The sequence below is a fragment of the Ornithodoros turicata genome, chromosome 8 (genome assembly GCF_037126465.1).
Source record: "Ornithodoros turicata isolate Travis chromosome 8, ASM3712646v1, whole genome shotgun sequence".
NCBI lineage: Eukaryota > Metazoa > Arthropoda > Arachnida > Ixodida > Argasidae > Ornithodoros > Ornithodoros turicata.
The window spans coordinates 21,350,267-21,372,363 of NC_088208.1; the positions used below are offsets into that span (position 1 = coordinate 21,350,267).

At 42.2% G+C, this 22,097-nt stretch overlaps 1 protein-coding gene across 1 annotated transcript in view; it reads right to left on the reverse strand.

Annotated features, from left to right (window-relative positions):
• Positions 1-22,097, reverse strand: part of LOC135366664 (diacylglycerol kinase eta-like) — a 120,693-nt gene that overhangs the window by 18,258 nt on the left and 80,338 nt on the right. Inside the window, exons 8-24 of the mRNA XM_064599469.1 lie at positions 20,954-21,060; positions 19,922-20,050; positions 18,803-19,071; positions 17,705-17,953; positions 16,758-16,815; positions 16,339-16,433; positions 15,960-16,056; positions 15,058-15,276; positions 13,627-13,711; positions 12,654-12,967; positions 11,671-11,908; positions 5,806-6,160; positions 4,997-5,107; positions 4,343-4,501; positions 3,089-3,134; positions 2,914-3,027; positions 1,583-1,717 (exon numbers count right to left, since the gene is read on the reverse strand). Of these exons, the coding sequence (XP_064455539.1) occupies positions 1,583-1,717; positions 2,914-3,027; positions 3,089-3,134; positions 4,343-4,501; positions 4,997-5,107; positions 5,806-6,160; positions 11,671-11,908; positions 12,654-12,967; positions 13,627-13,711; positions 15,058-15,276; positions 15,960-16,056; positions 16,339-16,433; positions 16,758-16,815; positions 17,705-17,953; positions 18,803-19,071; positions 19,922-20,050; positions 20,954-21,060 (2,780 nt within the window). The remainder of the gene's footprint in view (positions 1-1,582; positions 1,718-2,913; positions 3,028-3,088; positions 3,135-4,342; positions 4,502-4,996; positions 5,108-5,805; positions 6,161-11,670; positions 11,909-12,653; positions 12,968-13,626; positions 13,712-15,057; positions 15,277-15,959; positions 16,057-16,338; positions 16,434-16,757; positions 16,816-17,704; positions 17,954-18,802; positions 19,072-19,921; positions 20,051-20,953; positions 21,061-22,097) is intronic.

Genomic DNA, 22,097 nt, shown 5'->3' on the forward strand with positions numbered 1-22,097 from the left:
TGCAGTTGAACCTCTCAATAACGAACGTCGATTTCCGTCGCTCGTACGCGTTCCCATAGACGCCAATGTATTTTTTGCGCTCGATTTAACAAAATATATTCGTTTGGCCGCCTCTATTTAACGAAGTCTCTGGCCGACGAAAGCATTCTGCACGTGTCTTTCACCTTCACCACGAAAAAAGAGGAGGAGGAGGAACTTTCCCCCTCTCTGTTGTCCTCACGCGGGCTTCCGTTGCTTACTGCGGTTGACACGTGCTGTAGGCACGCTGTAAAAGGGTAAAAAGAGCCTGTAGACATGTGCAGCCGCTGATGCTGGTAATTTTCGGTACGCTGACGCCGTTTCGAAACTGGCGTGAGGGCCTCTTCACACCTGTTTTCGGACACGAAAACGCGTGTTGGCGAAGGCGTGTTGGCCTCTCGCGAAGTCTATTTTGCTTTTGTTGATGGCGATGACAGTAGGTTGCGGTTTTGTGCTATTTTTTTACTCGTTTTTGTTGGCACCGTCGATGCCGGTGCCGACGGTAATAACATGGCATGACGCCAACGCCGGTCAAAGTTCCATTGGCGCAAACGTCTACGTGATATGTACCCATTTCTCATTCTTTTCGGTACTCAACGGCAGTGTAGTCTCCAGTCCTTTCCGGAATTGTGCGTCATGTGATCATGAGCGCAAGTGAACCACCAAGAAATGTCGATATGCGAGCGCGCAGGAGAACCAGGAGAAAACAGTAGAGGCCTTCTGGAGTTACGAAAGTTACGAACGCTCCAGCGATATTGTGCATAAATTACGTATATTACCTAGCATTATGATATGAATAAAGCTCGATATTTTGTGCCCTTCACGGCTTGATACCTGTTTTATGACAAATGGCGTTTTGCGGTACGTGCGGCGCAGGAAGTGGCGGCGGCCATCTTTGTTTCACTTGGCGTGTACCATTTAACGAATTTCTCTGTTTAATGAAACAAAGAGCCAGCATTTACAAGTTCATTATATAGAGTTCAACTGAGGTAGAGGTGTATCTACGTGCATAATTCGTGTACTTGTTCTGAAGGAAACAAACAACGGGAGCTGGTGGTGTACAAATTCACCTCTGGAAGCACCTATCGTTAGGATTAAGACATACAGAATGTTTTGGCCGTATCGAGACGCTATTACGTCCAGTATTACTGCTGACAGTTTAACTTACATCACTTCCGTGATGTAAGTTAAATACAGTGCACCATGCGCTAAGATTTCGGGAGTACATAAGCTGTGGTGTCGCTCATGGTCGTAGTTATCTTTCAATGTAAAGCCACAAATTATTGTGAATTATTATCACGCGATAATGCATTTCAATATGATATTTGCTCGTTTCTTTTTTAACATAAGCATAGACTTACTGAGCTTGTGCGTGTTACACGCCACTGCGCATTATATGCAGTATTTTTATTTTAAAAGTCAAATTTTCTATTGGTGCGCATTATTGGCCTGACATTATGGTAGTCGCGCAATAAAGTGGGGTTCACATCCCGTGTGCTCTTTGAGCGTACGCAGTGAGCTCACTATAATCAGCGTTGTAAGGCAAGATTGATATAGGGCTCACCCTGTTGCGACAAAGGATCTGTGTGCGGTTCTTGTGGACAATGCAAATGCAGCCTGGAGGTTGAACCCAAGCCTCGCCGTCGACCTGCACTGGAACACCCTCGTCCCCAGTGATGGTGATGCGCACGGAACGGCACTGAAAAAATCACGTAACTCATTACATGTGCTGGTTGCGGTAGCATATATATTTAAGCCAGTGACCAATTACAAATTTTGGTGAAAAGACAAGGGTCTAATTATAGCAGCATTTTACAGCTACTTTCACCAAAGGCAGCAACCGGTAACAATTACAAGTTGATTTTCTCGAGCAGCAACTACAGGTTTTCCCGGCGATTTTAATCCGAGTGCCATCGAAATTAATCCACGTGCCATGCAAATTTTATGGGGCATGGATTGATTTAGCTGGCACTTGGATTAAAATCGCCGGGAAAACATGTAGTTAGTGAAAAAGTAGCTGTGGCAGTGTTGAACCTAAGAAGCAAAAGAAATCTAGTCCATCAGCTCTCAAAATGTTACCGTGCCACAGGTAGGATGGCCGGACACGGAGAGGTCACACTCCCTCCTGTGCCAGATAATGTAATGTAATTAGGGTCTGAGGTTTTCGGGAAATATTTTTTTTCTAAATTTGGGGAGTAAAAATCGGGTAAAGAAACATGCGCTCGAAATTCACGCGAATTCAGGTGGAAAAACTTCCAGTATGCTATATTCGGGGAGTTACTCATACTAACTGTACTGGTTTGGTACAAACGATGATGTAACTACATTTTCCGCTAAACAAGTTAGCGTGCACTCCTACAGACGTCTCAGTGAGGGCAATTTGACGGGTAAAAATCGGGTTTCACCCTACAGAGGCGACCTTCAATTCGGGGTGCAAATTCGGGGAAGAATCTGGTTAAACCCTAAAACTTCAGGCTCCAAATGTAATCCATCATACTCACTCTGTTTCCGTATTGGCTGCTGAGACCGGCCGCATGACACTGCGCTGTGGCAGAAAGTGCGCTCCCCCACTGAGGCAACTGAGGGTGCATGGTAGCGCTGCAGTATTTCTCCTGGCGCGCTACTGCGTCTCCTTATCTCCAACGGCTTATGTACGTAGTTGACGGACTAGATCTCTTTTCGTTTTTAAGTTGAACACGACTATAGTTAAGAGTTACAAGTTACCTGCAATCAAGTTGCTACCCAAGACCGCAATATACACCGGAAGGACGAGTGGGGGACTAAGCTTTAAGGCATGGTTACCAACAGAGTACGCTACCCTTTCTGCCTGTGGTTGATACGGTGCATTTGGTGGTCAGCGCGTCCCAGTTCTAGTGAGCACAAACCCATCATTACCTGAGCAATGCGATGGTGCTGAAGGTTGATGACACGCGACGCTGCCATTTGTACGGTGCCAAAGACAGCAACCACTTCCAGGATCTTGTCGTCAATGGCCGGAGCATAAAAGACCTGCACAGATGCCGCATCATGTACATCAATGTCCCTACTTTCTGAAGAGTGAATCACTTACATCGTCTTCTTTGGAACCTCCCCAGAAATTGGAGCCGCCACCGTAACTGTGAGGCAAGTGGTATAGAAATGTGTAAGAATGACAAAAAGCTGTAAAAAAAAAAAACAAGAAAAAACGGGGCAGTGTCGGGGACATATCCAATATGTACAATACATCAGTGTTGTTTTGCGACATTTTGTTGTCTGTGTGCCATAACGAAATGATGATCCACGTCCGTAGGCACTGCCGGCCCCATGGTGTAAGAGCTAGCGCCGACATTGATGCCGTGTGGCGCAGCTTTGCAGCACTTTCTGCAGCACCGTGCTTGCTCGGTGTTGCTCAAAGGCCCGGTATTGTCCGGGTATTGCCAGTTTGTGTCCGACATATTTTGTTTACTTTCTTCCAAGACCCGATTCTTACACAGTTTTACATATTTTCTTTGCAAATGTTGCGACATTTTTTATTAAAATTATGTCACTTTTTTTCACTTTTGCACTGTATCACGGTTACCAATACACTGTGTTTGCATTTTGCTGTACTGTAGAACTCGTACGTATCATTTCAGTGGTCAACCATGTAATAGCCTCTCCAACAGTCGAGCTATGACGGCCACAATAGCAAGGAATAGCATCATTTTTGCCTCATGCACCTACACATGCTGACGTCACCATCTGAATGACAAGGGGCACAACAAATCACAGTAAGTATTGCTCATAGATCTGTGGTTTCTAACGTGATACGTTTGAAATATGGCATGCGTCCGATTATTGTAGCAGTAAGTGTTTGAAATCTATCCTAATTTTGTTACGTTCCATTTCCCAGAATGGCTCCCGCCATACTAGCTGTGGACAAAGATATATGCTATGTCACAAACGAGAGACAGAGAAAAGCACCTCGTAAGGTTGAAAGATAGAAATAAGGCAGTCGTCAAAAACCCGCACCCCTTGCCAGTCAAGTCTCACCACTGTCTGTTTCTTATTATCTTATCACTATCTTATTTCAACCTTTCAATGTTCTTAGGCGCTGGAGAGTGTGTGTTTTGTGTGCCACTCCACCGCCTCCCAGACAGAAGGTCAGCGCAGCTCCGCGTAACGTCGTCCTACTTGGATGAGTGTCGGCCAATTACACGAAAGCGGTGTTCCGGCGAAGCAGACGACACACGTTTCATTGGGGAGAAACCATCAGAGTAGGCTGGCGTAACGCGAGGGCGAGAGGACCTCAGAGAGGCCTTCTCTTCTAGGTGGCGTTGGCCATTGTTTTTGCTTGGTCAATTACCTTGGAATGTTTAACACAACAATTCCTTGAAGAGAGGGCAGTGCAATACGATGGCCGTCGCATTCCAGTTGAACCCGCTGCTCCAGATTTTTGTAGGTACGCTGTAGGAGCTCCTTCCCGCCAAGGACTCCATACCACATCAGGTTTTTTGTGCGAGACCTGAGCATATTAGGAAGCGTACGCTATTAACCACTGTTGTCGGACTGTTTACGCTACAGCGCATGAAAATTGAGATTATGAATAGACCCTGATGTTTTAGGGTTAAACCTGATTTTCCCCCGAATCTGCATCCCGAATTGAGGTTCACCTATCTAGGGTTAAACCCGATTTCTACCTGCAAAACTGCACCCAGCCTAGGCACCTCAAGGCATCGACATACGAGATTTCTCACAAAATCTGCGACTGCCCCTTACTTCTGGCACTCTGGATAAACGGTACAGTGAACGTTTATTCTACAATAATGCCAGATTTCTCCCCGAACTCAGTCTGATGGTAATTTTTCTGCCCGAATTTGCATGAATTTTCAACATCAATTTATTGACCCGATTTTACTCCCCGGGTGGAGAAATATAAAACCCGAAAACTTCAGGGTCTAATTATGGATATTAGAAAAGGGACAATGAGAATAATGAGATGACATATAATGGAACTGACCTGCACTTCTCAGGATGTTCTTCCCGCTTATTGTGGAATTCCAAGGTGATTTTGGCATCCAGTCCAATGCCAAAGTAGTTATTCATGACACACTTTTCATCAAAGTCATCCCTGTTAGAAATATAGAAATAAAGTGGCTGTCAAAGGAACAATAAGGGGAACATTTGGTTCTTTGGAATAACTTATCATAGCCAGGCATGATAAGATTAGTGTAGTATTAAAGATAGACGAGCAAATGTTTCTTTTGGCATTTTGTAAGCCAAATGTCTTACACTCGACTCAATAGGATAATACACGTTATGTCCAAAATTCTGTATGGTTACACAATTAAATGTTCATATTTCCAATATAGGATAAAATATTGCTATGTAGGATATATAGGATATTATATAGGATAAAATTTTGCTGCTCGATTTTCGCATGCTTTACTGGCCGGCGGGCGAATAGACGATTTTACATGCAGCAGCGCCGTGAGTGGCCAGAGCATGCGATATCTGAGGGAGAGAGCCCGCCCATTCCCTCAGACAATAGTCGCACTGGATGACGCCCTTCGCCCCTCGAGATATCCACAACGCCTTGCGCGGCCCACTTGAGGGCGTGCACAACTTCGTGTAATCGTCTATTCCGGTCGCTATACGTGAGCAAGCCCTTTCATGACAACTCTTACATCGAGGTCTTGTTTACATGCGTTCCAGTGGGTGAGCCGATGGCAATCGGCAATTTGATCGTAATACCATGGTTATCGTGATATTGAAGATTGCAATAAACGGGCTCGAAAAATAAATAAACGGGCTTGGCAGTGCACTCACAGCGACACGGTCTCCACATCCATCAGTGGTGACGCAGCAGCACACAGGGCATCTGCGTTGGCCAGCAGCACTTTACCAACCAGGCTCTCCCTATTGAGATTTGGCCACATGGGCAGTGATGCCAGGGGGTTGATGATGGGAAAGCTCTTGCGCCTGGTACCCACCGTGGTACCTCCTCCTCCTCCTCCTCCTCCTTCATCGGGACTCCGGTCACGCATCCTGCCACCAGTCACCACCCCGGGGGCCAGCAGTGGGATGCCCGTTCCAGAGCCCAGTTGAAGGCCTATGTTGCCAATGTGCTTTAGCGTCGACCCACTGCTGATTCGACGAGAGGCCGTCGGAGATGCTGGATGTTCTGAGTAAAATTGTTAATTGGTTAATTAGCAATTGAAATGTTAGGCAGCTCAAAGATACTGAAGGACTAGCACACGATGAATGTATCAGAGAAGCAGCGATACAATGTCGTCGTGCTATCTGGAAACACCGTTCTGAGCCTCCTGAGAGAACAACATAAATGAGAGTAGATAAAAGATGAAGTCCTGTCCGATGTCCTTATTTGTTCCATTTCGTGACCTTTTGATGTAGTTTTTTTAGGTCTTAGGCAGAGGCCTGAACTCTATCTATGTGACAGTTATGGTAATGGGGGACATCAAGTTGTACTTCTGCTTGCTTAAGTCTTATTAAAATGCTTATTATAATACCAAATCTAATATAAAAATAAGTTTCCAATGGAGGCACTGCTGACTATTCACAACTAGTGCATTGAGGGGTATGGGTGCTGCAAGGATAGGACAGGCACACACAGGTGGGAGAATGGCAGTACCTGCCTCCAAGCAAATCTAATCTAATCCAAAATAGCCACTTGCTGGTGCTGTTCATTTTATTTTATTTTAAACTTTTGTTAGTGTGTATGTGCCTCATAACCAAGCCTTGATGATGCACGTTCAGAGCTTAGGTATCTTCTAAGCTCAACAAGTTCCAAGCTTAGGTGTGGTGCAACCTCGTGGAGCACTGTCCTCATTAATTTTGACTAATGAACTTTTTAATTATGAGATACAGAAGTTAGCGTAGAATTATGAGAGATAGAAGTATGTACGCTGGCGTGAGGTGAAGCTGACTTGCGAAGTTGTCTTGAAGTTGTCCTGATATGTTTCCCTGCACGTGTTCTGGTCGCTGTTTTCCTAGGCCGGTGCGATGCACACAGCTTCGCACAGTTTATTGTTGCAAGGAGGGTAAAAAGGTCAAAACAGAGATAAGGTGATAAGGTTCTGATAAGGTTCAATCCCTTTGATCTTATCTCCACCACCAAAGAGAGAGTCACTGCTTGCATTGTGCAACATGATGTAAGGGAGTTCGTGGTGAGGATGGTGAGGATCTCCCTCCCTACTCAAAAGGAGGAGTAGCATGACTGGCACGCTCTTGTGTCACGAGGGAACGACCTCTGTAGCGTCCTCGGCTCGTTCATATCATCCGTAAAGGCAAGATACTGCGCTCGTATCATCCGAACTGTAATGCATGGGAAGAATAGGCATTCCGGCCGGGACCGGAGAATAATTCGTATCATCCCGAAATTCGTATAATCCGTGATCATACCATTGAGATTCTATTGCAATCCTATGGCAAAGGCCTATTTTATTGCAATCCTATGGCGAAGGTTTATTCTATTGCAATCCTATGGCGAAGGTGTATTCTATTGCAATCCTATGGCGAAGGTCTACTCTATTGCAATCCTATGGCGAAGGTCTACTCTATTGCAATCCTATGGCGAAGGTCTACTCTATTGCAATCCTATGGCGAAGGTTTATTCTATTGCAATCCTATAGTGAAGGTGTATTCCAGGGGTTCTCAAACTGGGTTCCGCGGAGCACGGGGGTTCCGCGAAGGCCCGCCTGGGGTTCCGCGGGCAGCAAGGTGATACCACAAGTCCTGTACAAAAATTCGAAAATTATTCGAATTTTTCGAATTACTTTTGCGGTTGCTCCGCCTGTAGAGCAAACTTCGCCTAATGCGTGGGTGCATTGCGGGAAACCAACTTTACAGGCACACTGCATGCGTTGGTTCCCCAAAAATAGTTTTGTGTTTGCAAAACTTACAAGTTTTCTTGCTTAACAATGCAAAAATTCTATTGTGTGTTCTTCTTCATTGTGTATGTATGTGTGCATGAGTGCGGGGGTTCCTCCAGTTTGCCCGCAAATGTACGGGGGTTCACTGGGTCCACAGAGTTTGAGAACCACTGAGCTAAGCTATCAGCTAAAATGGCAGCCAAGTTATCAGCCAAGATATCACTTAAAATATCAGCTAATATATCAGTTAAAATATCAGCTAGAATATCATCTAAGATATCATTTAAAACATCAGATAAACAAAATACAGAAACTGACACTGAAGATTTTTGTTTAAGTTTAATTTGTACAAGCTTTCGCGTGGAGGTCCACGCTTCCTCAGGTACGTACCTGAGGAAGCGTGGACCTCCATGCGAAAGCTTGTACTTAAACAAAAATCTTCAGTGTCGGTTTCTGTATTTTGTTTATGTGATCTACAGGACTTGACTCCCCTCTTCGTATACGCTTCTTAAAACATCAGCTAAGATATCAGCTAGATATCAGCTAAAATATCAGTTAAAATAGCCGCTAAGATATCAGTTAAAATATCAGCTAAAATATCAGCTAAGATATCAGCTAAGATATCAGTTAAAATATCGGCTAAAATATCAGTTAAAATAGCAGCTAAAATATCAGCTAAGATATCAGTTAAAATAGCAGCTAAGGTATCAGCTAAAATATCAGTTAAAATAGCCGCTAAGATATCAGTTAAAATATCAGCTAAAATATCAGCTAAGATATCAGTTAAAATATCGGCTAAAATATCAGTTAAAATAGCAGCTAAGGTATCAGCTAAAATATCAGTTAAAATAGCAGCTAAGATATCAGCTATCAGTTAAAAATAGCGGCTAAAATAGCTAAAATATCAGTTAAAATAGCCGCTAAGATATCAGCTAAATATCAGCTACCAGTTAAAATAGCGGCTAAAATAGCAGCTAAGATATCAGCTAAAATATCAGTTAAGGTATCAGATAAACAAAATACAGAAGCCGACACTGATCATACATACACACTGATACAGAAGCCGACAGGTATCAGCTAAGCTATCAGCTAAATATCAGCCACGATATCACTTAAAATAGCAGCTAAGATATCAGTTAAAATATCAGCTAAAATAGCCGCTAAGATATCAGTTAAAATATCAGCTAAAATATCAGCTAAGATATCAGTTAAAATATCGGCTAAAATATCAGTTAAAATAGCAGCTAAGGTATCAGCTAAAATATCAGTTAAAATAGCAGCTAAAATATCAGTTAAAATAGCAGCTAAGATATCAGCTATCAGTTAAAAATAGCGGCTAAAATAGCTAAGATATCAGTTAAAATATCAGCTAAAATATCATCTAAGATCACTTAAAACATCAGCTAAGATATCAGCTAAAATATCAGCTAGATATCAGCTAAAATATCAGTTAAAATAGCCGCTAAGCTATAAGCTAAATATCAGCCACGATATCACTTAAAATAGCAGCTAAGCTATCAGCTAAGATATCAGTTAAAATAGCCGCTAAGATATCAGTTAAAATATCAGCTAAAATATCATCTAAGATATCACTTAAAATATCAGCTAAAACATCAGTTAAAATATCAGCTAAAATATCAGCTAAGATATCAGTTAAAATATCGGCTAAAATATCAGTTAAAATAGCAGCTAAAATATCAGCTAAGATATCAGTTAAAATATCGGCTAAAATATCAGTTAAAATAGCAGCTAAGGTATCAGCTAAAATATCAGTTAAAATAGCAGCTAAGATATCAGCTATCAGTTAAAATAGCGGCTAAAATAGCTAAAATATCAGTTAAAATAGCCGCTAAGATATCAGCTAAATATCAGCTACCAGTTAAAATAGCGGCTAAAATAGCAGCTAAGATATCAGCTAAAATATGAGTTAAGGTATCAGATAAACAAAATACAGAAGCCGACACTGATCATACATACACACTGATACAGAAGCCGACAGGTATCAGCTAAGCTATCAGCTAAATATCAGCCACGATATCACTTAAAATAGCAGCTAAGATATCAGTTAAAATATCAGCTAAAATAGCCACTAAGATATCAGTTAAAATATCAGCTAAAATATCAGCTAAGATATCAGTTAAAATATCGGCTAAAATATCAGTTAAAATAGCAGCTAAGGTATCAGCTAAAATATCAGTTAAAATAGCAGCTAAGATATCAGCTATCAGTTAAAAATAGCGGCTAAAATAGCTAAGATATCAGTTAAAATATCAGCTAAAATATCATCTAAGATCACTTAAAACATCAGCTAAGATATCAGCTAAAATATCAGCTAGATATCAGCTAAAATATCAGTTAAAATAGCCGCTAAGCTATAAGCTAAATATCAGCCACGATATCACTTAAAATAGCAGCTAAGCTATCAGCTAAGATATCAGTTAAAATAGCCGCTAAGATATCAGTTAAAATATCAGCTAAGATATCAGTTAAAATATCGGCTAAAATATCAGTTAAAATAGCAGCTAAGGTATCAGCTAAAATATCAGTTAAAATAGCAGCTAAGATATCAGCTATCAGTTAAAATAGCGGCTAAAATAGCTAAGATATCAGTTAAAATATCAGCTAAAATATCATCTAAGATCACTTAAAACATCAGCTAAGATATCAGCTAAAATATCAGCTAGATATCAGCTAAAATATCAGTTAAAATAGCCGCTAAGATATCAGCTAAATATCAGCTACCAGTTAAAATAGCGGCTAAAATAGCAGCTAAGATATCAGCTAAAATATCAGTTAAGGTATCAGATAAACAAAATACAGAAGCCCACACTGATCATACATACACACTGATACAGAAGCCGACAGGTATCAGCTAAGCTATCAGCTAAATATCAGCCACGATATCACTTAAAATAGCAGCTAAGCTATCAGCTAGGATATCAGTTAAAATATCAGCTAAAATATCATCTAAGATATCACTTAAAATATCAGCTAAAACATCAGTTAAGGTATCAGTTAAAATATCAGCTAAGATATCACTTAAAATATCAGCTAAGATATCAGCTAAGATATCACTTAAAATATCAGCTAAAATGTCAGCTTAAATATCAGCTAAGAATATTAGCTAAAATATCAGTTAAGGTATCAGCTAAGCCAGAGGTTCTCAAACTGGGTTCCGCAAAGCACGGGGGTCCCGCGAAGCCCCGCCTGGGGTTCCGCGGGCAGCATGGTAATACCACAAGTCCTGTACAAAAATTCGAAAATTATTCGAATTTTTCGAATTACTTTTGCGGTTGCTCCGCCTGTAGAGCAGACTTCGCCTAACACGTGGGTGCATTGCGGGAAGCCAACTTTACAGGCACACTGCAGGCTTTAGTTCCCCAAAAATAGTTTTGTGTTTGCAAAACTTACAAGTTTCTTGCTTAACAATGCAAAAATTCTATTGTGTGTTCTTCATTGTGTATGTATGTGTGCATGAGTGTGGGGGTTCCTCCAGTTTGCCCGCAAATGTACGGGGGTTCCCTGGGTCCACAGAGTTTGAGAACCCCTGGTGTATTCTATTGCAATCCTATGGCGAAGGTCTATTCTATTGCAATCCTATGGCGAAGGTCTATTCTATTGCAATCCTATGGCAAAGGTCTATTCTATTGCAATCCTATGGCGAAGGTCACGTTTCCCCGTGGGAGTCCGGATAATCGTTGTCCGAAACATCAGTCTGCTGCTGTATCTGGCAAAGGGACATTCACCGAATCTTACCACTGCCATATAAACAGCAATCTCGAAATATTAAACAAGATCTCACCCTTGCCACCAGAAGACTGTTCCTCTGCATTCGATGAGGTGAGTGCAAGGGTGGTGGGATGCTGGGCTGGGTGATTATGAAGGGGAGATGACGACGGGTGAGATATTTGTTCTTCCATAGAGATAGGAGAAGGGCTACAGGGAGAGGCAGACAGCGTTGGGGTCAACGTCAGTGACCGAGGCGACGGGCACGGAGAGCTGTCCGTACTACGACCCCCTTCGATCGTCGGCAGTGTAACCTGTCAGAGTCGGAGATAAGTGGAACAGAGACGAAAACAACTGTGAAAGTGCACAGTAAACATGCAAGATGTTTGTCATGCTAAAGTACCTATGCTAGGCACAGAAGTAGAGCCTATGACAAACACTGGTCACTGCTGATGAGAAAGGCATGCAACGTATTGTCTGGACCGTTGTTAAAGCGTCGAGTTTCGCGGTTAAACCCGGCTCCTACCGCCCTAGTAGCGAAGCCAGAAAAAAAGTTGGGAGGGGAACAAAGGAACTTTCCCAAATGCACTTCCGCCCCCCCCTAAAAAAAAAATAAAAACCCTACCCCCTGGGTACACCAGTGTACTACTACAATACGATTCAGTCAGATCAGAGTTTTAGTAAACACTGCATCCATTACGGATGTAATAACAGATACCCATCACCGACACACACACTCTGACTACTGTGAATGCTAATGACAATGTAGAGCTTACGGTATGGACTCTACACCACGATGAAGAGAAAATACGTCAGTGAAGTCCTGTCACCTTTACCTGGTGCTTTCACACCACAGTCACCACCACACCCATGTTCAACCTATGAGCAGTATGCTGAAACTCTGCCCTTCGCTCGTTCCTATTGTCTGCAATAGCCTGCCGCATCGCTCCATGCCGCAAAAAGTAGTGCGCCGATACTGGAACTATACAGACTACTTTCTGTGACGTTCTTATGGTAAACATGGGCATAGGTATAATGGTAGCTCACACGTCTATCTACCTGTAATGTGTCCTTGAGCGATGCCCCAACACTCTGCCCCATGGCAATGCCCCAGGGATCCCAGCAGGGAGCCCCAGCTGATGACGATGATGAAGATGAAGGTGCAACATCATCCGCACTGGAATCATCATGGAATGTTGTCGTCAGCACTGGAACATCGGGTCTTTCCTCCTGAACTTGTGTCTCTTCGATGAGCGGATCATTCCCCAGGTAGGTCCGGTGGGAGGTTTCTTTCCGCGGTGAGTATTGTTGATGGCTCTTTTGTTCCGCGTCTGCTTCACGCACTTCTGTCTGCGCATTCTGTTCATCCACAGCTGGGGAGAGAGAGAGAAATATGTCAGGGTTCAGCGCCTTATATTCAGAATAAGATTGTCATTCCATTTACAGTAATTTCACGCGTATTAGCCGCGGCTTATGCGCGATATTTATTCTCACGGCCGCTCTGCGGCTTATTCACCAGTGCGGCTTATCTGATTACTATTTTGCCCTGGTACTTTCCTCATACCCAGGTTTTAACCGAAAGGGCGACAGTGTCTCTCGAACAGCGCCACCCTGCCAATGCACGAACAATGCGGAACAGGGGCACGTCCACATTCGAGTAGATTGACCTTCCTGGTGTCTTCTCCCAAGCAGCTCTAACCAAAGTTGTTACTGATTCATGCCTTCTTGAAGGCCAATCACCTGTCGATCCATGAAGAAACACACAAGGGCGAAGTCCGATCTTCGTAGAACACTAGAACTTATTTCCTTTGTTGTACACCATCCTGACCCCGAAGTATTTACGGCCTTCTCTGTGGTCTCCTTTGTTGCACAAATCAGTCACCTCGTATTGCCCGCGGTTTATCTGCCCGAAAATTTTCAAAACGCTCGTAAAAACAGGTCCTGCGGCTTATCTGCAGTGCGGCTAATACGGGTGAAATTACGGTAATTTGCTTGTATCTAATCGTAAGGAAGAGAGAAGAAAAAAAGTTACCTCTTTCTGTATGTTCGATAATTTGCCTTACAGCCTTCTTGAGGCTGTTGGCTCGCAGCATCAGGGCTTCTCTCTGAATAAAAGTCTGCAACAACACAGTGCAAAGTAATGTAACGAACTGCCATTATCCCAACCAAGTATATCAAGATAACAGCATCTACGAATAAGTCTTTTAATGACTCAAACCCACAACAGCGTTTAACTGTAACACACTTCCGAGACAACAGCAATAAAATCAGAACTACGTCATCACGTTGATTAATTTTGCTCTCGTAAGGATGCGCTGAAATCCCTGTATATAGCGCACACTGTGCACTGTACTGCAGAAGAATAAGTAGAGCCTTGTGTTTGTTGGGGGTTAAATTTGCTAAAACACATCTTTACCTCCAAATCTGCATCCTGAGGGACTCTTGGGAGTAAATAAATTGATTGATTGATTGATTGTCACTGAGGATTAAAAAAAAAAAACAACTCAGCTGTCTCGCGACATAAACACCCAACTATTAATTAATTATTATTTTTTAAAAAACAAAGAAATAAAAAGACAAAATATAAATGCACACAGCCGCTCAGCATGTCGTGTTAATCTGGAATGCTAGAAGCGCTCTTCTTATATTTTTCACTCGAAAATCCGCTTTTGCCACCGGATATCACCCGACTTTACACTATTTTAAAATTTCCGAGATAAAACCAGATATTTTGCTCTCCTCCCCCTTCCTCCCCAATTTTCAAAAAATATTTAACCCAAACACAAGTGTCTAAGAATCACATGTCTATGCAATTTCTCACCATGACCTGAACTGCTACCATCTATGGTCAGGTATGTGATACTGAGATCAATACAGTGTTATGTTCGCTGTCAAACTTCCAGAGGCACTGACCCGAGAAAAAGCCCAAGAAAACATTATACTTCTACTTTTCAAGTTTATCCCTATTAGTATATACTGTTGAGAACAGAAGGAAACATGTATCGACTTGTGGTATATTTTGCAAGCAGGTCTCATGTGGTTGTAAACACATGAACAGTGCGAACAAGAGAGTATTGAATTGATGTACGTACGACAGTCTCTGTTTTATAGCTAGAGCCTGAAGTTTTCAGGAAATATTCTTTTCTAAATTTGGGGGGTAAAAATCGGGTAAATAAACATGTGCACTAAATTCATGCGAATTCGGGTGAAAAAAACTTCCAGTGTGCTAAATTCGCGGAAAAATCGGGCTCAGTTACCCAAACTAACTGTAGTGGTTTAGTGCATTCCTACAGACATCCCAATGAGGGCAATTTGCCAGGTAAAAATCGGGTTTCACCCTAAAGAGGCAGTCTCCAATTCGGGGTGCAACTTTGGGGAAAGAATCGTGTAAAAACCCTAAAACTTCAGTCCTTGTTTTATAGCTCAATAAATTCCAATTAGATCTGTTTATATAGGTTTTCACCTTTTGAGATTTCTTGCACGGAGTACTCAAATATTGTTTCTCAGTTCCTGAGTCTTTGTTCATTTCTTCCGCGCCATCTCCTCTCTCGCTTTCTTGTGCTTCTTTCTCTTCCTCTTCTTCTAGTATCTTCTCCTTAGTCTCCATGTTGCTCTGCACAGCTAAGGATTCCGCTTGCAATGTCTTCAGCAAAGAGTCCAGCTTCTCGTTAAGTACTTTGCACTGTAAAAAGTTACAGGCACAATTTAAAAATGGCCAAATCTTAGAGGGCACCAGACTTTGTGGCTGCACCATTAGCGGTATTACTGTAAACATATTTTTATTCGTGATGGAATAAAATAATTTTTAGATGGTTTTAGATGATTTTTAGAAGATGGAAAAGAATTTTTGTGAATCGTGCATTCAGTCATTTGCGATGCCATTAGCGATTCCAGGGCTGTGGAGACTGCGAGGGAGCTGAGAAGACGAGGAGGGCTGCGGAGGAAGTGGCATGCCAGCTGCAGTACGGGCAAAATTTACGCAAGAAAAATATGTCTGCCTACTTGAGTCACAGGTAAGAAATGTCAGGACACTATTGATGACTAATCTGCAGGCACAGTGTAAAGGTAGCTGATGACAAAAAGAGATTATAATAAGTTTGTAATGGAAACACCGATAACACTGGCAATGGGCAAAATTCGTGTAAAAAAAAACAAAAAACTGTATTTGCACCTATTAAAGTCATAGGTAAGAAACATCAAAACACTGTTGATGACTCATCATCAATGAGAAGTAGGAAAAGTATTTGTATTTATAGTGCAAAGATGTTGGTTGATGAAAACAGAGCACTATACCGAGTTTGGAGGGAATACAACACTGGTAGTAGAGGGACACACAAGTGAGGACATGCTAGAATGAGGGGGCACCTTATGAGATATGGAGTCCTTGTCATCGACATTGCCATTTGAGTCTGCTGCTGCTCCCACTTTGGCTATGAAGTCTTTCACGGTTTCACACAGGACTCTGACAAGCAAGAAATAAGTAGTTACATTAGTTCCCCAGACACACACACTAAGAGCGAGTCCCTGAAGTATAATCTTAGATATATGAAAAAAAAAAAAAAAAAGTATATGTCTCACAAAATGAAAGGTAAAGGAGTCCCAGCTTAGGGGCTGACATGAAATAAACCTGAAGTGACCTGACACTGGCCTGAAATACTGACATCTGCTGAGAACTGACCACAAGCTCCGCCGCTTCCTATTAAACTTTGCATGACTGAATGAATAATAATTCTAGCTAACTTACTTGGCTGAAGAAATGACAACCGAATGTTTGTCGGAATGCAATATTTTGGACAAGTGTGTGACAACGGAGTCCTCGTACACAGATATTTGGTCGTACTGCAATAAAAAGAGAGAGAGAGAGAACATATAAGGTACAAGGCTGGAGCTACACTTGAAATACACATTTTGTTTCACACCTCCCTCCCATTATTTCTAGCCCTATAATTAAGTATGCAACACAGCCTCACAAGATAAGGATCCTTATCTTCTTCATTCAATGTCTTCTAACATTTTTAGTTCGCGAACTAAAAATGTTCGAAGACATTGAATGACAAATTCCAGCTGTCCCTATAGGGAAAGAAACATAAGTGAGAAGGCACACGATCGACTCCCAGCTAAGGGAGGGAATCTGATAGCTTAAGCGAATTTTTCGGTTCTTACTGGGGCTGAAAGTTTTCTTGGTAATGGCATGGTCCCTTCGTATGTCATGATGCTCCACCTGTGAGATATTGAAAGAGAACAAATTTTGAGGACATTAATAAACTGACAACACTGCAGGAATCACAGAAGCAGAGAGAAATGTTTGGGAGGGGGGGGTCACAGGAATTTAAAAACGAGAGAACGGTGATTATAAGCAACGGTGCAACAGCGCTATTAATAATAAGAATAAAAAAGAGTTGCACTAGAAATGGTAATGAATGTGCAAGTGTGGCACAGGTAGTGATTGATTTCTTGCTGATCCCCAAAGGTATTATGGCGCTGAGTGAGAGAATCAGCACGATAGTTGGCTTAAAATAGTAAGGATTGGCCTTAGAATAAAGTGAGCAATGTGCAAAGGAGACACACATATAAGTAATATAGCATTACAAAACAAAACACGTTTTACGTGCATGTACAAAATTATGGACACACGAATAAGCTAACGTATGCTGTAACGTTATACAGTTGTTGAAGATGGCAGCAAACGGCACATTAAAATGACGAGTGACCAAGACTGGAAACAGCTGATGCGGGAAACGACTTGCAAAGTTCTTAAAAATTTCGTTTTTGTACAATTATGGTGCAGACCATTTAACTAGCTAATAAAGATCATTTGTATCCCATGAAATTTTTAATTTGATTTTGGAAATAAAGAGCTGAAAAAAATTTGTTAGCTTTGCAAGACTACAGCTGATCTTACGTTTCGGCTAGATTAACTGAACAGACAGCGAAGGAGAACGGTAAAAATTACAGAATGAACAGAGAGGTACAGTAGCTACTCTCTAAATGTTTGTTCCATGCTTTGTTTGTCTGTGCTTACACACGCAAACTTGAAAAACGCAAAAATAGCTTCAGTGCTACATACATTTCAAACAATGGGCCAGAAAATATAAGTAAGATTACCGTACCGATCCAGCAGCCTTGCGGAAGCACGTCCGTACTTGTCGAGGAGTTGAGGCAGCTGGGCATCGTCGTCGCAGACAGAGCCCCACCCTAGAACCCTGGCCAGATCATTCCCTGTACCCAGAGGTAGGACCCCCGTCTGACACTGTCCGTGGAGCCGCAATCTGTCCATCTCACTCAGTACCCAGCTCACACTGCCATCTCCCGCACAGACGAGAACCCGCAGGGGAGAGAACCCACGAAACATTCGCAACCTGAGGAACAAACGTTGCCCTTATAAACTTTCACCCGAGACAGGGCTAGTATAAAGACAGCTGAGACGGGGCTCTTATCTGCGTTTACATCACTTGTGTAGTGTCGCGTGGACAGTTCTCATGACGTTTGTCATAATACGTGCAATTTTCTGATTAATTAGTTCTCCGTAACTCATTCGTCAACAAAATACCTATCGTTGGCATAAGGTGTCAATTTTAGTCTGCATAAAACTGCATAAAACCGTGCACTTTCTTCTGTACAACGAAATACAGTTTCTAAAATATTGACCTGCACAAGTATCTTTTCATGGAATACAGTCAAACTCCTTTACAACGAAACTCAGGGGACAGCAAAAAAAATTCGCAGTCAAGGTATTTTCATTTAAAAAAATGCCCATTATTGGACCTATAGGGCTCCAGCGGGACCGCAAAAAAAATTTGCTGTAGTGGTATTTTCGTTAAAAAGGTGTTCGCTATAAAGGAGTTTGACTGTATAAACATTTGCATTGTTAGGAATTTTCACTGACAAATCCAAAAGACAATGCCAATGACAGACAGAACTGTCTTGTGATCTGGCAACCTGGCAACCCATGAAAATATGCGCATTTCACATTTGCATTTCGACATGATACGTAACACTACAAAATATTAAATGCATTTTCAACGTGCAGACTATGTTTCATTCTATAAAAGTTGCAACGCTTCATGTTGTTTAACGTTATATTAAAGGAACGCGTGGCACGAGCTTCATAAATAATGGTGTTCAAGATCCGAATGACATGACAATGTCATTTTTTCGTGCCCGTGTGACTACCCCTAGAAAAAAAGGTGGGTAGCAAATGTACGCACCCTAGCCCAGGGCCACCGTTCATGAGGTCAAACACCTGAGCTGGATTCAGGAGCTGCTTGAAGCGACGAATGAAGCGCACCCCTTGGTTGTCGCCCGATTTCGAGTTGACAAACACCAAGAGGGGCGTACAGCCACCCGGCAGGCGGACAGGTTCCCACGCATCATCTGTGCCCCCTGTGCTGTGAAGGGCCGTAGGGGGCACGATGGATGAGCGGCATGAACCTAGTGGGCAGCGCACAGGATGTTGCTGCTTGCATGGCGTGTGTGCCTTGCGGATGAGGAAGAAGGTAGCAATGAATTATGTTGAAGTCACACCCCTGACATAAACCAAAGCAAAATAAAAGCGACGTATTTGCATAAAAAACACAGCCAATTATTTACGACTTGAATTTTGTAGCCAGTGCTTTTGCTGACGTGATAGTTCTCGCCTCATTTCTGTTTTGCCATGAGATCAATCCACAAACTCGAGACAGACCTCGACGATTATCTTTTAGCACCGTTTTATGCAGTTTTACAGCCGGTTTTATGCCGGTTTCAGCCATCGTATGCCGTTCTACAGCAGTCTTGTGTTCAAATAAGCCTTGTGACGTCCACCAAGGTGCAGCAGCTCGTGCTTACGTCACCGTGCAATTAAAACTGGATTTTAATGGATGTGAGATGGATGTGCCATTTTAATTACCATTGGTACAATGAATTATCTGTATATTTCTTCAGCAGCTGCAAGTGACCTAAAATGATTTCGTTTTATAGGTTGCAGTAGGTAATCCTTTAAAGCAGAAAGAAACAGAAAAAAAAAGTTCCCTGCAGTGGGGCATGCACATCCAGCAGTGCAACTTCTGGGCTCTGAGTTTTGGTTGCTGAGTGGTGGAGGGAGAAGAAAAAGGTCTGTAAGGTTTTGATCGTAACTTCGTAACTGAATGGGAATTTGAAGTTATAACACCCACTATGAAATGAACAAAGCCGTAAACGTAATTTCAAATGAACTTGTGATGGACATTATAGTGCTCCTCTAAACAAAAAAAAACAAAACAAGAAAGCAAATAAAAGCCACCAAAATTTTATTGAAGTCTGAAAATCTAAAGACATGAGGACAACATCAATAAACAAGGGCATCATACCATCGCTCTGCACCACAAACAGCGCCAATCCTGCAGCCGAAGGACACTTCCACAAGTCTTGTCACAGACACTACATTTGGCACTGACTGGGAGATTCCCCTCCATCCACTGATGTGGCATCGTTATCACCTGAAACAAGAGTGCCAGTATGAATAGAAATACGTACTAATAGTACGTAACATAACGTAACGTACGTAATGTAACACAGCACGAAAAGTGAAACAACAGTTAAGTACGCAGGTGCAAGTAATTATTTTCAAACTGAAGCGAATACAAAGTGAATAAATACTAGCCAAAGCAAATACGGAGCAAGCAGTTATAAAACCGAATCGTATAAAAAGCTAATAGTTGTATAAGTGAACCGGATATACCAGCAACATATGTGCGGATATAAACATGTGTACAGTATGTATACACGTGTGTACTGTACTTGTATGTACAGTATGTATGTACTGTACTTGTATGTACAGTATGTATGTACTGTACTTGTATGTATGTATGTATGCACGTGTGTACTGTACTGTGTGTGTACTGTACGTGTGTATCGTACATACTGTACGATATATTTATACAGATCAGAATATGAAGTTGCGCTCACTTTGTTGTATGCCCTCTCTTGTACCTCTTATGGGTTGTACCTCGACATTATATGGGTGTGTAACTCATGTGGCCAGACCATTTTGACATGGTTTAGAGGATATGTACCCCTGCAATTAACTTTTTATTTGTCACATTAAAAGTACTTACTACAATAAATTACTTGATGTTATAAATTCATCATTCAATTTTTTAACATGCTCAATATTAATGAAGAAGAGAAAAATGAAAGTGTGCTCTATTATCAACTTTAAGAGCAGGGGAGATGCCAGAGGAAGTCCCTGTATTCAACAGAAAAGCATGGCATCCCAGTTTTCACTAGGTTTATTTCTACTTCACTTAAAACAGAGAAAACATCTAGCATATATATCAAAGGTGAATGCGCCATGTCACGCATCAACGGACCCTTAATATTGAGGAGCACAAGTCACTCACCCCATCTTCGTCTTCAATTATGTCCTTCCCCACAGATGCTAGTGTTGTCCATTTGCAGTTGTTAGGCGATTTGACAGCACACTTCTTGTGCGCTTTGAATTTGCATACTTTTTGTGAAATGAAGAAAAGGGGCAAACATTAGCCAGATATGGTGAATGTTGGTATATTTCACACTAAGCATGAACCCATCAGAACCCCACAAAATGCCACTTCTTCAAAACAGACAAAAAAAAAGAAAAGAGAGAGAGAGAGAGATAACTATATTTGCTCGCACAACTAACACACCCATGAACTTGGGCACTTAGTCCTTGCATATTTTGCACACCCTGACTTCAGCAGCACCGGTGCAGTGAACTAGAAGAGGCATAGCGCAGCGAACGGAAGGGACTACGCTACTATTCAATGGCCATCGGTTTCGATGATCATTCAAGACTGCCCGTGGGACATGGGCACACGTAACACACGTAACACACGTGGTGCCACCAATCGTGTAATGTGTCAACTTCTCAAAGAGCATTGGATCTTATGCTCCCTGACAGGTTGACATGTTACACATTTGGTGGCGTCACGTGCATATTCGATGGCCCTAGGTTACGATGATCATTCATGGCTGCCCGTGTGACAAGGGTATTAAACGAGCGAGTAAATATGACATCTGCACAATATCTGGCTCCCTCAGCAGTGAGCACAGTTGCATTAAAGGGGGCCACTAAAGTGCAAAAATATCTCCTCATGGAATGAAAGGTGCCGTTGCTTTGACAGCAATACAAAAGAAACGGGATTCATTCGTTGCATTGTCCGTAACTTATGCGCAAACGAAACTGCAGTTTATGCTTTCCCTCTTCGCTCCTCCTGGGAGCGGCCTCCCATTGGTCTCCGCAAACGATTTCCCTGAGAAGACTGGGCATCCCTTCCATCTGTTCCTTTTGTATAGCTGTCAGGGTAACTGCACCTTTTATTGGCTCTTTAGTGCTCCCTTAAAGGGATAGTCGTATCCATTCCAGTCAATTTTGAAGCTATTGTGTCACTTTATTCCTCGTTGACCACTGACCATGATATCGAAAATCCATGCGAAATATAATGGTGCAGTTTGACTGCTGTCCAATGGAATAGATAACAGGATCAGATGCCGGATGCTGAGAGC